Source organism: Jaculus jaculus, chromosome 7, assembly GCF_020740685.1.
Source record: "Jaculus jaculus isolate mJacJac1 chromosome 7, mJacJac1.mat.Y.cur, whole genome shotgun sequence".
NCBI lineage: Eukaryota > Metazoa > Chordata > Mammalia > Rodentia > Dipodidae > Jaculus > Jaculus jaculus.
The window spans coordinates 9,072,040-9,085,250 of record NC_059108.1 but is presented as its reverse complement, the minus strand read 5'-3'; the positions used below and the strand labels follow the sequence as shown (position 1 = coordinate 9,085,250).

The 13,211-nt window shown below is 39.4% G+C and overlaps 1 protein-coding gene across 3 annotated transcripts in view; it reads right to left on the bottom strand.

The window, feature by feature from the left end:
* The window catches only part of Cdk8 (cyclin dependent kinase 8), a 68,099-nt gene that overhangs the window by 30,913 nt on the left and 23,975 nt on the right, over positions 1 to 13,211 (bottom strand). For 2 of the 3 annotated variants that reach the window (XM_004659971.2, XM_004659972.2), the window contains exons 2-4: positions 13,100 to 13,175; positions 7,390 to 7,500; positions 2,711 to 2,851 (exon numbers count right to left, since the gene is read on the bottom strand). In XM_004659971.2, coding sequence (XP_004660028.1) covers positions 2,711 to 2,851; positions 7,390 to 7,500; positions 13,100 to 13,175 — 328 coding nt within the window. The remainder of the gene's footprint in view (positions 1 to 2,710; positions 2,852 to 7,389; positions 7,501 to 13,099; positions 13,176 to 13,211) is intronic. The other variant, XM_045155129.1, reaches the window with a different exon arrangement.

The following is a 13,211-nucleotide window of genomic DNA, read 5'->3' as shown; positions in this document are numbered from 1 at the left end:
GTGTCTGGAGTTCAAGTGCAGTAGCTGAGGCCCTGACATGCCAATTCTCTCTCTCTCTCTCTAAAAATAAAAAAAAAAATTAAAGCTTTTTAAAAAAGAAAATGAAAGCCAGGCGTGGTGGTGCACGCCTTTAATCCCAGCACTCGGGAGGCAGAGGTAGGAGGACTGCCATGAGTTCAAGGCCACCCTGAGATGACAGAGTTAATTCCAGGTCAGCCTGGACCAGAGTAAGACCCTACCTTGAAAAACCAAAAAAAAAAAAAGAAAATGAAGAGTTATTTTAGAATAATTGGCACTATGGAGAGACACATCCTTTTGCTAGAATTTTTATTCTTTTAGAAATCATGAAAAAGATTTACAGGCCAAAAGTAGAAATGTTCTTATTAAGCAGATGCCACTTCTAAGTTTATGTTCAGCTTCATAAATATCCAAAGGATTTGTTACATTTTTGTTCTATAAACCCACTTTGTATGCAAAACATCTTAATTCTGTCAACAATAACACCTGCATTTGTTACTGGTCCTAGTCTAAATGTGTTTTAGGTATGAGAGCTACAGACAGAATAAATCACCCCAAAGTGATGCTTTGTTAGACAATAAAAGCAAAACTGAGTCACTGGAGCAGCACACTGACTCAACATCAAATACAGAGCAGCTTTGAAGGAAGCTGCTTTCTCCAAAAGCTACAAACTGAACTGAGATGTTCAGAGGCAGCTACACAACTCCTGGGCACACACCTCAAGGACTCGATGTCCTGCCACACAAAAACCTGCTCACCCATGTTCATTTCTGCTCTGTTCTCAATAACTAGGAAACTGAATCAATCTAAATCAACTGGTGACTGGATAAGAAAAATGTAGTTATGAAATTTACAATAAAACTGATGGAATTAAAAATAAATAGCACTCGGGAGGCATTCCAGGTCAGCCTGTATAGTGAAACCCTACCTCGAAAAACCAAAAATAAAAATAAAAATAAACAAAAACAGATTATACTCAGTAAGTTAACCCAAGCTTGGAAGACAAAAATTACACATTCTCTCTCAATGTATCTCCTAACTTTAAATGTGTGTATGTACGTAAGGAAGGGGATGTGAGACTATATCTAGACTAAGATTCAAGACAGCAGAGCACAGAAGAGGAACAAAAGGTAACGAGAAGGGGGAAGGACTAATGGAGGTGTGTAATGTGAAAATAGAAAGGAAGTACATTGGAGGAGGGCATAAGTGAAGAAGGGGAATAGAAAGAAAAACATTAATTTGCAATCATCATGATGAAATCTAATTCTCTGTATGCTGATTAAAATTAAAAAATTGGGGCCAAAGAGATGGCTTAGTGGTTAAGGCACTTGCCTGTGAAGCCAAAGGATCTCGGTTCGATTCTCCAGGATCTATGTAAGCCAGATATACAAGGTAGTACATGCATCTGAAGACATTTACAGTGGCTGAAGGCCCTTGTGTGCCCATTCTCGTGCTCTCTCTCTATCTCCTCTTTCTCTCTCCCTAATAAATAACTAAGAACATTTAAAAAAATAAAAATTAGTGCTTGCTTCAGCAGCACATATACCAAAAATAAAATTAAAATTAAATTAAAATTTGAAAAACAGCAGCTCTACCTCAAGTTGATAAGGTTTTCTCCTTATACACAATTGGTTAGATACTGAAGTGCTGTCTCTTCTAGCACTGTCCAATTGTTAAAACATTGTTGTCACTACTATCTTTCCAAGGAAAGAAACCAAAAGAGCACAATATACTTCTATGTGACAAAACTATCTGAGGCTTAAGTACTTTAAATCTATGAAGACTTCATGGATAATAAACTAGACCTTTTTTAAAGTTATTAATGTTTTTACCACTTAAAAATAAGAAAGGTGGGCTGGAGAGATGACTTAGTGGTTAAGGCACTTGCCTATGAGGCCTAAGGACCCAGGTTTGATTCTCTAGGTCCCATGTAAACCAGATGCACAAGGTGGCGCATGCGTCTGGAGTTTGTCTGCAGTGGCTGGAGGTCCTGGTGTGCCCACTCTCTCTCTCCTCCTTCTCTCTGTCTCAAAACAAAACAAAACAAACCAAAACAAAACAAAACAACAACAACAAAAAGAAAACCCAATGGCACAGGTGTCTGGAGCTTGAATTTAGTGGCTGCAGGTGCTAGTGTGCACTTCTCTCTCTGTCTCTCTCGCATAAAAGAGAGGCTGGGCTGCGGAGGGCTGGAGAGATGGCTTAGCTTTTAAGGCATTTGCCTGCAAAGCCAAAGAACCAGTTTCAACTCCCCAAGACCCATGCAAGCCATATGCACGGCTGGGGGTGGGGGGAGGTCATGCATCTAGAATTCATTTTTAGTGGCTGGAGGCCCTGAGCACCCATACTCTATCTGCTTCTTTCTCCTCTCTCTCAAATAAATAAATAAATAAATACACAAATAAAATAAAAAGAGGCTGGTCTGTTGGGCTTGCCTCAAAAAAGAAAGAAAGAAAAGAAAAGAAAGCCAGCGTCTTTTGTCATCTTGGAATTTCTGCAGCAGGTACACTCAGTGAAACAAGAGGCATTTTATAAAAACAAGATGGTAGGCCATGGTTGAAACTCTAGCACTTAGCTTCCCTGAGTATACTCTTTAGGCCTACTCATGACGCTGCTAACCTGTAGACAACTAGAAAAGCATCCAGATGTAAATGCATCTTTCTGCTTTGAACCTCTCTATAGATCAACTTACCAAATCCCTGTGCAGCACCCAGTTGGCATGCAGATAGTGAATGCCGTCTAGGATCTGATATAAAAGAGACTTCACCATTCCCCGAGGTAACTGAACTGGCTTCTTGTTTGCTTTAGAGGCTCTGTGAAACTTGATTATATGCTGAAAGAAAGAAAAATACCACAAGTTTAAAAAAGAAAAACGGGAAAGCTAACTTGAAAATTCTCAAATAGAAAAGGAAATACTCAGGTATTACCAAAAAAATAATATATATATGCTGTTTCTTTTTGCTAAAAAATATAATTAATGTTAACATTCCCTAATAATCAAGACTAAAATCCCATTTCTAAGCTATATGCTAGTGTCTCAGGGAATAAAAGATGAAGACAGGAAAGTATGAAAGCGACTTTACTTTAAAAGGTATAATTAAAAATTAATTACATTTGAAGTACACTTGACCTGTTTATCTGACAGGAATTTTCAAGAACACAATCATTTTTATTTAACTGAAAGGGGGAATGGGATAAAAAGAGCGGAAGGGCTGGAGAAATTGATTAGTGGTTAAGGCGCTTGACTGCAAAACCTAAGGACCCATGTTAATTCCTCTCCATATCCCACATAAGCCAGATGCACAAAGTGCAAGGTCAAGTAGGCAGTGCAGGCGTTGGAGTTTAAGTGCAGTGGCTGAGGGCCTGGCACATCAAGTCCAATTCTTTCTCTCTGTCTCTAAAAAAATTAGTTAATAAAAAAAATAAGAAGCCGGGTGTGGTGGCGCACGCCTTTAATCCCAGCACTCGGGAGGCAGAGGTAGGAGGATCGCCATGAGTTCAAGGCCACCCTGAGACTGCAGAGTTAATTCCAGGTTAGCCTGGACCAGAGTGAGACCCTACCTCGAAAAACCAAAAAAAAAAAAAAAAAAAAAAAAAAAAGGCTCAAGAGATGCTTCTAGCTGCTGGGCACAGCACAGGTGTGGTACCAATTTATGGCAGAGGTTAGAAAACAAGCAAACAGAATTATTTCAATAAAATACACATAGCTCAAATAAATGGGATGAGTAAAGTCAATTCAAACTAATATATTTAGAAATATAAAAGATGGGCTAGAGAGATGGCTTAGCAGTTAAGGTGCTTGCTTGCAAAGTCTAAGGATCCAGGTTCAGTTCCCCAGTACCCATGTAAGCCAGATACACAAGGTGGTGCCTGTATGTGGAGTTTGTGTGCAGTGGCTGGAAGCCCTGTCATACCTGTTCCCTTCCTCCCTCTTACTCAAATGAGTAAATTATTGTTATTATTTACTTATTTTTTTGTTTTTCCAAAGTAGGGTCTCACTCTAGCCCAGGCTGATTTGGAATTCACTATGGAGTCTCAGGGTGGCCTCGAACTCACAGCAATCCTCCTACCTCTGCCTCCTGAGTGCTGGGATAAAGGGGTGCGCCACCACACCCGGCTTATAAATTAGTTAATTAAAGAAAAAAAAAACAAAATACAAAAGGTTCAGTGGTACACTATACCATCCAAAACTTACTCTATACTGGACATCCAGTAGAGTATATAGTTGGCTGTGCATAATCCTTGTACCTATATGTAAATTAAATATTACTTAGCAACCTGCAAGAAGTCATATTGACTATGATACTTATCTATTTCCTATGTTCTAAGACTAATCATTTTTACCAGTATAGTATATTTCATTGTATGAGCTAAATTACTTATTTGAACAATCTTTAGACATGTAATTGGTTTCAGACATATAATTAAGCTTTTAAGTATCTAAAATATTCTTATAAATCATAACTAAAATTAAATAAATCCACAAACATATTGCAATCTACATTTACACAAATCTCATTTTGCGGTAGGGTTCTCAACCTCAAAATCTTTTTCTATATTTAAGTAATAACCAACATTCAATTACAGCTGATGAAAAATTTAAAAACATATTATGTCAAATATAAATTCTGAATGATGTTTAATAAATGATTAATAACAGTAATACATTTAGTTTACACAACTTTTCAAATATAAAACTGCTCTTAGAAATAGTCTACTAAAAAATACAAAGTAACTGGGTGTGCTGGGTACAGGTGAATAATACCTTTAATCCCAATACTCAGAAGGCAGAGGTAGGTGGATCACTGTGAGTTTGAGGCCACCGTGAGAATACATGGTCTAGAGCGAAACCCTACCTCGAAGAACAAAAACAAACAAAAAGTATTCCATTCACCAGATAGGGAAACTACAGCTCAGGGCCATTGAGAGACTTTCCTAGTAGCACAGCACAAATAAGAGAGGTAACTAGCAGACCTCCTCCTGGTCCTCTGTGATGTGTTCATCCTCCAAGTCAAATAAAGCGCCTCACATTATGCTTCTCAGAGCTGAGGGGCTCAGCAGTTGAAGTGCTTGTTGGAAAGCCTGTCAGCCAGGGTTCATTTCCTCAGTCCCCCACATAAAGCCACATGAATAAAATGGTGCATGAGTCTGGAGTTCATTTGCAACAGCAAATGATCCAGGTATACCCATTCTCATTCTCTCTTAAATAAATCAATAAATTAGCTATACTTTTACAAAATAAAACTCCTTCACAGTATAGAAAAGGAAACATGTTCCTTTAGAATAAAATTTTAAATAAAAAATCTGTAATTATGAAATAATACTTTATAGTTTACTTTCTGTACATTCACTTTATCAAAAAAAGGCCAAACTGCTGGGTGTGGTGGTGCACACCTTTAATCCCAGCACTCGGGAGGCAGAGGTAGGAAGACTACTGTGAGTTCGAGGCTACCCTGAGACTACATAGTGAATTCCAGGTCAGCCTGGGCTACAGTGAGACCTCCCTACCTCGAAAAACCAAAAAAACAACAACAACAACAAAAAAAAAGTCAAACTGTCAGGATTAAAAAGTAGTATTGGGGGCCTTAGTGGTTAAGGCATTTGCCTGTGAAGTCTAAGGACCCATGTTCAATTTCTCTCCAGATCCCATGTAAGCTAGATGCACAAAGGTGAGGCAAGCACAAAAATGCCCATGCCCACTAAGTGGCACAAGTGTTTGGAGTTCAAATGCAATGGCTAAGGCCCTGGTGTGCCAACTCTGCCTCTTTTTCTGTCTCAATCTATAATATATTTTTTAAAAAAAGGTGATACTGGGTGCTTGTGTGGTGGCACACACCTTTAATCCCAGCACTTTGGAGGCCAAGATAGTAGGGTTGCCCTGAGTTCAAGGGCACCCTGAGACTGCAGAGTGAATTCTAGTTTAGCCTGAACTAGAGCAAGACCCTAACTCAAAACAACAACAACAAAGTAATATTAGGGCTTGGGTGATGACTCAGCAGTTAAGAGTGCCTGAGCAAGCTCAAGGGCCTGATTTGCCCCAGGATAAATTTTATGGCACCCACATAAACAGCCACATATGCCCGTAACTCTAGTCCTATGGGAACCCAGGAGTGGAGAGTTGCTGGGTCTTGCTGGTCAGCTAGTCTGACCAGAAATGGCATCCCGATTTAGTGAGAGACCCTATCTTAAGAAAAAACTTGGGGGACTGGAGAGATGGCTAAGCAGTTAAGGCGCTTGCCTGTGAAGCCTAAGGACCCAGGTTTGATTCTCCAGGTCCACGTTAAGCCAGATGCACATGGTGACACATGCGTCTGTAGTTTCTATGCAATGGCTAGAAGCCCTGGTGTACCCATTCTCTCCCCTCCACCTCAAATAAATAAATAAATAAATAAAAATAAATCAGAAAACAAGAAAAAACTGCGATGAGTGACAAAGGACACCCAACATTCTCCTCTGGCCTCTGCACACGTACACATGGGATGCGTGCATATGCACATATGCATACACCACACACATCACCACCACACATACTACACTGCCACACGTGCAGACACACAAGAAAGCGATAGGAGGGCAGGGAAGATGGGCTCAGTGGGTACAGAATGGCCTGAGTTTGGATCCTCACCACTCACGCAAATGTTAGGCAAGGTGGCAAAAACCTGTCATTCTTGGGAAGCAGAGACAAGCAGATCCCCATAGCAAGTTGGCCAGCTGGACTAGCCTACTCAGTGAACTCTGGGTTCAGTGAGATATCCTGTCTCAATAAATAACCTGGGAAAGTAATATAAGGATAAATTCACTATCAACCTCTGGCCTCTGTACCACATGAGCACAGCACAAACATGCAAAAACACATGTATACACCACTAACATACACACACAGAGGCAAAAAAGAAAAGGGTAATAGTTTAATACTCATTGAGCCCCCTAATTTAAAAATTTGAAATGTTCCAAAATCAAAAAAGTTTTTGAAAGTTAGCAGAGTACCACAACTGCACAATTCTACAACATGAAACAAAGATTATTAAATACTATAAGGTATAACCCTCAGGTTAAAAAATTGCCTATACATATAATATGAAATAAAATCATAAATGAATTTCAAGATTAGACAGAAGCCCCATCCCCAAGATGTCTCTTATATAGATACAAATATCCTCAAACTGAAAATCTGCAACACTTCTTCTGGTCCTAAGCATTGTGGTAAGGTATATTCAATCCATCAATCGAAGCAAAGACTCTATCCTTGGTTAAACATTAACCACATTCTGTGAAGTGACATTTATTTTAAAAATGTATACCTAGTTGTTTTTAGTCACTCTTAAAACTCTGATTGAAAGCAACTGTCCTGCCTGCCAGCGGCTCCCTTACCCAGAGGTCATGCTCAGCATAGTCAAAAAGAAGCCATACTTTCCGATCCGCATGAGACAGAAACACTTTTTGAAGAGAGATGACGTTGGGATGTTTAAGCTCTCGAAGTAACTACAAAACACAAAGAAGATTCATTAACACATTTTGCCACAAAAATATTAAAAACCATACTAAATTAGGTATGGTGGCACATACCTGTAGTCCCAAATACTTAGAAGGCTGAACTAAAAGGATCACTTTCAGGTCAGGAGTTCAGGGCCAGCTTGGGCAACAAAGAAATGTTCCATCTCAAAAAAGCAAACAAACCCTGGAATGACCATGTGGAGAGTCAGCAGGAAGGCCACGGGCACTGGCCAGCCAGGGAGAAGCTCAGGGGAAACCAATCCTGCCAGCACTTCAGTCTCATACTTTTGGTCTCCTCAGTGAGAAAGTAAGTTTGTTTTGGCTAAGCCAACCCACCTCTAGTATTTTGTTATGATAGTCCTAGCACAGGAATACTAGAGGGGACGATCACTACTCAATAAAACGCCTTGTTAAACGGTCTTTCTGCATGTGGACTGTGCGATGGGGCGTGCATGTGGAGGGCAGAGGACAACTTCAGATGCTTTCCTCAGAAACAGACCCACCTCTTTTTGGGACAGTTTCTTACCAGTGAGACTGGACTAATTAGCCAGAGCTCTACGGCTCCGCCTCCGCCTCCGCCAGTGTGCTGCCTCCTGAGCTATCTCCCCTGCAGCTCGTGTCTTTTTTTTCCAAGGCAGGGTCTCACTGTAGCCCAGGCTGACCTGGAATTCACTATGGAGCCTCAGGGTGGCCTCGAACTCATGACGATCCTCCTACCTCTGCCTCCCCCGCGTTGGGATTCAAGGTGTGCGCCACCATGCCCAGCTTGTGTCCTGTTTTAAGTGAAATACACTTGGAGACAGGTCACTTTGGAATTAAACAACAATGACCCCTATGAGGTGGAGCTGAGTCTCAGTGGGCATTTACTTCCAAGTCAGTATTTAAACTGAAGAACTTCCAAGTTGCTGTGCCGCATAAGGCACATTTACTGGTGCCAGCAACACGCAAGACCGGAATCATGCTGGGCTGGGCTTCAGGATGCCAAATGCTCTGCTGCTCAAGTCCTTTAGTAGGAGACAGATAAGGTAAGCAGACAGGTCTAAGAACGTGGCTCAAGTGACTGGTACTTATGAAATAACACACATTGGAGGAGTTCACAAGTACTCAGTGCTAAAAGCTATTCCCAGCTCCTCGCAGTAAATCCTGGGAAGCAGGAAAGGTAGGTAACTTATGACTTACCAGGGATGAGGCAGAGCCAGGGAGTTTGGTGAACACCTTAACTACCATGCTCCCTATAACTGATGCTCTGGCACTATGGGAATGCTCCAGTTTTCTGACTAAAAGAACGTGGTGATGCATGACCCCACGGAGAGCATATACATGAAGATGCCTAGTTCTTGATAATTTCGAAATTAATTTTCATTTTAAAAATTTTGTCAAATCTTTTCAGAACAAGAGTTTAAATGCAGATACGACTTTTTTCAATTCTACTAAGGTAAAAGAAAACTGTGTTGTGGTTTAGCACAGGTCGAGTAACAGGACATACTGGTGAAGAACTGTGCTGTGGTCAGTCTAGAACAGGTTGCAGTAACAGATTCAAAAGCACACAAAAAGAACTCCTCTGCAATTGTGATTTTTAGATAACTACTATTTAAAATTTCTATTTTATAACCACAGGAATAACAAAAGGTAAGTGGAAGGATACTGGAGACTTTTCTGAGAAGTAACATGAGGCAGGAAGTCTGGTGAAACTTGCCTGGAAAGATAGGAAGCCTTTTTTTCTTAATATTTTGCTATAAAAGTTTCCCCTGAGTTCCATTATTCACTCTAAGTCAGTCAGTCTTTAACTACATTCACACTCCTCTCCCCAGTCCTGAATTATTTCCATAAATTCCAGGTATTATGTCAGCAATATTTCAGCACATATGCCTAAAACATAGATTTTTCTTCTCTGAACACCGTGAAACTGAATTAGTAATCAGCAGCAGTATTTATACAGAAAAGCCTCACAAAGTTAAAAACTGAGCAACACATCTATAAATAATTCATAGATAAAGACAAGAAAAATTAAAAATATCTGTACTCAATGATAATAAAAATGTAACAGGATCTGGAGAGATGGCTTAGTGGTTAAGGCATTTGCCTAAAATGTCAAAGGATCCTGGTTTGATTCTCCAGGACCCACGTAAGCCAGATGCACAAGGAGGCGCATGCATCTGGAGTTCATTTGCTGTGGCTGGCTGCCCTAGTGTGCCCATTCTTTCTCGCTCTCAAATAAATAATTAAAAAAAATATATATATATATGCATGTGTGGATATATACACATATTTTGTGCAATACCTTAGCTAGTGCTGTTATCAGCAGGGAGGAGGCGGGGGGGGAAGGAGGGGGTGACAGAAAAAGCATAAATGCAAAAGAATAAAACATCCTATTCATAAATGACCCAAAGCCTATCAATGAATTTAGAAATATTTCAGGATATGATCAAAATACAATAAAGAAAATTCTGTTTTGGAATATAAATAGGAACAAAAGGAAAAATAAAAATTTGAAATTGATTCCATTTCATGTGATGTTTTTAATTAATTCATAAAGACAATTTTATCAAAAGATATGTAAAATCTCTACACTAAAATCTATTGACATTAAACACTTGAAAAAAATTAGAGAAATCTTGTAAAATGGTATGATTTTTGTCCCCCAAGGTAGGGTTTCACTCTAGCTCAGGCTGACCTGGAATTCACTATGTAGTCTCAGGGTGGCCTCAAATTCTCAGCAATGCTCCTACCTCTGCCTCCAGAGTGCTGGGATTAAAGGCGTGCGCCACCACGCCTGGCTTGGTATGATTTTTTTTAATGGCTGTAAAGTCTCAATATTCAGATATCAATTTTCTCTGAGTTGATTCAAATCATAATTTTAGTAGGCACTCTTTAGAAATGAAAATTGACTAGCTGACATAAAATGATGTGATACTGCCAAGGACCTTAAATAATCTAAATAACTGTGACAAGAGGATAAAGCTGAGGGCCTGACCCCAGCTGACCGTGGGTCTTTCTGCAAATCTGGTCCTGGCATTAAGCTCCACAGGAAATCAACTGTGCAGAACACAAAGCCTAGAAACAGGCTGACACACAATCCTGTAATCTATGATTTGATAGTTTTTCTTAGGCCAATAAAGAAAAGAGCTATCACTGGAAAAATTTTTGAGTTAGACTTCGCTAAAATAAAAACTTTCTGTCTTAGTTCACAGAGCCATGATGAGGTACATTACAAGTACAGTTTCCAGTTTCTTGCTGTGCTTAACTGTATTTACAGTTATTAACATACAGGTAAAGATGAACATGCTTTATTTAGAACTCAAGGATGTTTTAGCTTAAAAATAATAATCAGAGGCTGGAGAAATGGCTTAGCAGTTAAGGTGCTTGCCTGCAAAACCAAAGAAACCAGATTCTATTCCCTAGGACCCACGTAAGCAAGATGAGTAAGATGGAGCTTGCATCTGGAATTCATTTGCAGGGGCTGAAGGGCCTGGCATGACCATTTTCTCTGTCTCTCTCTCTCTCTCAAGTAAATAAATAATAAAAACACATGAAGCATAAATATACAATGCAATGTGTTTTTGCATATTTAGCCCTTGAAACAAAACCCAGAGCAAGATCAAGACACAGATCCTCGCCAGAACTCTGAAAGATCCCTGTCCCCTTTCTTATCAGTCTCTGTTCCCAAGGGCCATCATTATCCTGACTTCTACCAGAGCTGATCATAGTTTAATAAATTTAAATTCCTTAAAACTGACTTGCGTATACAGAATAGTATGTGTTGAATAACCAACAGTTAATGCACATCTCTTCTCTCAAGACTCAGGAGGATGAAACTTGTCAGTTAATTCACATATACCTTCTATAGAATCTACCAGATGTTATCTTTCATCTCACCCTTACGCCTCCTCATGAGGGTAATTCTTACATGTCCTACAAAGCCTGTAACTTGATTCTCTCTCTCTTTTTTTGTCTAGTTTTTTCAAAGTGGTTCTCACTCTAGCCCAGACTGACTTGACCAGATCTCACTCTGTAATCCCAGGCTAGCCTCAAACTCACAACAATAGTACTTCTGTTGGGATTAAAGGTAATGAGCCTCCACTCCTGGCCAGATTCCACAGGTCCTGATGTACATTCTTCTCTCATTTCTGTCAGTATCACAATGCAGGTACACTGTGTGAATTGCTAAGATTTGAGTCTTCATTAAGCATACTATGAATACATTAAGTACAGGGACCTCCAATGTGTTCTATCTTATCTCATTTTTGCCACACTAACAACTGTCCCTAACATCATGAAAACTGTACACAATAAATGGCTGTTGGCTGAAGAACCATTAGCACAAATCTGATAAGTAAGCACAATTATTTAAATTATTTCCAGCTCATAAAAGCCTATCATTTTGTAAGCTGGGTGTGGTGGCACATGCCTTTAATCCCAGCACTTATGTAGGGGGCAGAGGTAGCTGGACTGCTGTGAGTTCAAGCCACCCTGAGACTATATAGTCAATTCCAGGTCAGCCTGGGCTAGACTGAGACCCTATCTCGGAAAACCAAGGGGGGGGAGAAACAGCCTATCATTTATAGGTAGACAGGAGGACTAAGAAAAACAAAAGCAAAGATTATAATATGTACTCTAAAATACTGTGATTAAAATCAAAAAAGACATATTTGGAAACATAATTTTACAACAGTAAAAATGGAACTAAAATCTCAAGGAAGTAATGCTAATTTAAATGCATGTATAATTATTAAACAATATATTCACATGAGATGACTACTCTTTGGAATCAGGACACACTAATTACCAAAGGGAAAATAAGTATAAATTTTTATATACCAAAGTTAACAAATACAATGATACTCAAATAACAGGATCTCATTTTAAATTGACATACATAAAGATATCAATCCCACTCTAGTAGTACAAAACTATTAGTTTTATATGGAATAACTACTTTCATTGACCCAAATGAAATAATAACTGGAGCCTTAAGTTCCAGTAATACTAAGGCTGGTTGAATGGTTCAGTGGGTAACGCCCTTCCCAGGCAAGCAGGAGTGCCTGCGCTCAGATAGCTGTCCCCGTGTAAACACTAGACACGGTAGTGTGTGCCTGTGATCCCAGTGTTCACAAGTTGGGCACAGGCAGGTTCCCCGAAAAGCTGCCTCACTAGACTCTGGCTGACTCAGTGAGCACCATGTTCAATGAGAGACCATGTGTCCAAGATACATGGTCAAGAATAGCTGGGAAAAACACCCAATGCCAGCCTCTGCATCCATGCCCACATAGGTGTACTTTTGCCCACAAACATAGGCAGCCACACATATATATGCACAAAAACAAATAACTAAAAAGAATTAACAGTGTTTTGGAAAGTATGTTTGTTCCTATAAATAAAAGATTAAATCCACCCCAAATGTATATAAAAATTTTTGCTAGAACAATATATGCCATCTTTACTTCCTAAAAAAATATATTTTCTACAAGTGCTTGATATGAAAAATCTTCATCAGCTTTCAGGTAATGGTAAATAGAACCAAAAGACCAAAGACTTACACAGCTGATACATATAAGTCAGCAGATGATGAAAAGAGAACTTTACTTACTGCTATTTCTCTACATGCTGACATAGAGATTCCAGTTCCTTCTATTTGTTTTAAAGCATAGTCCTTATCATCCTTCCTGCAAAAACAAAGCAGTTTTAATATACATGTAAGT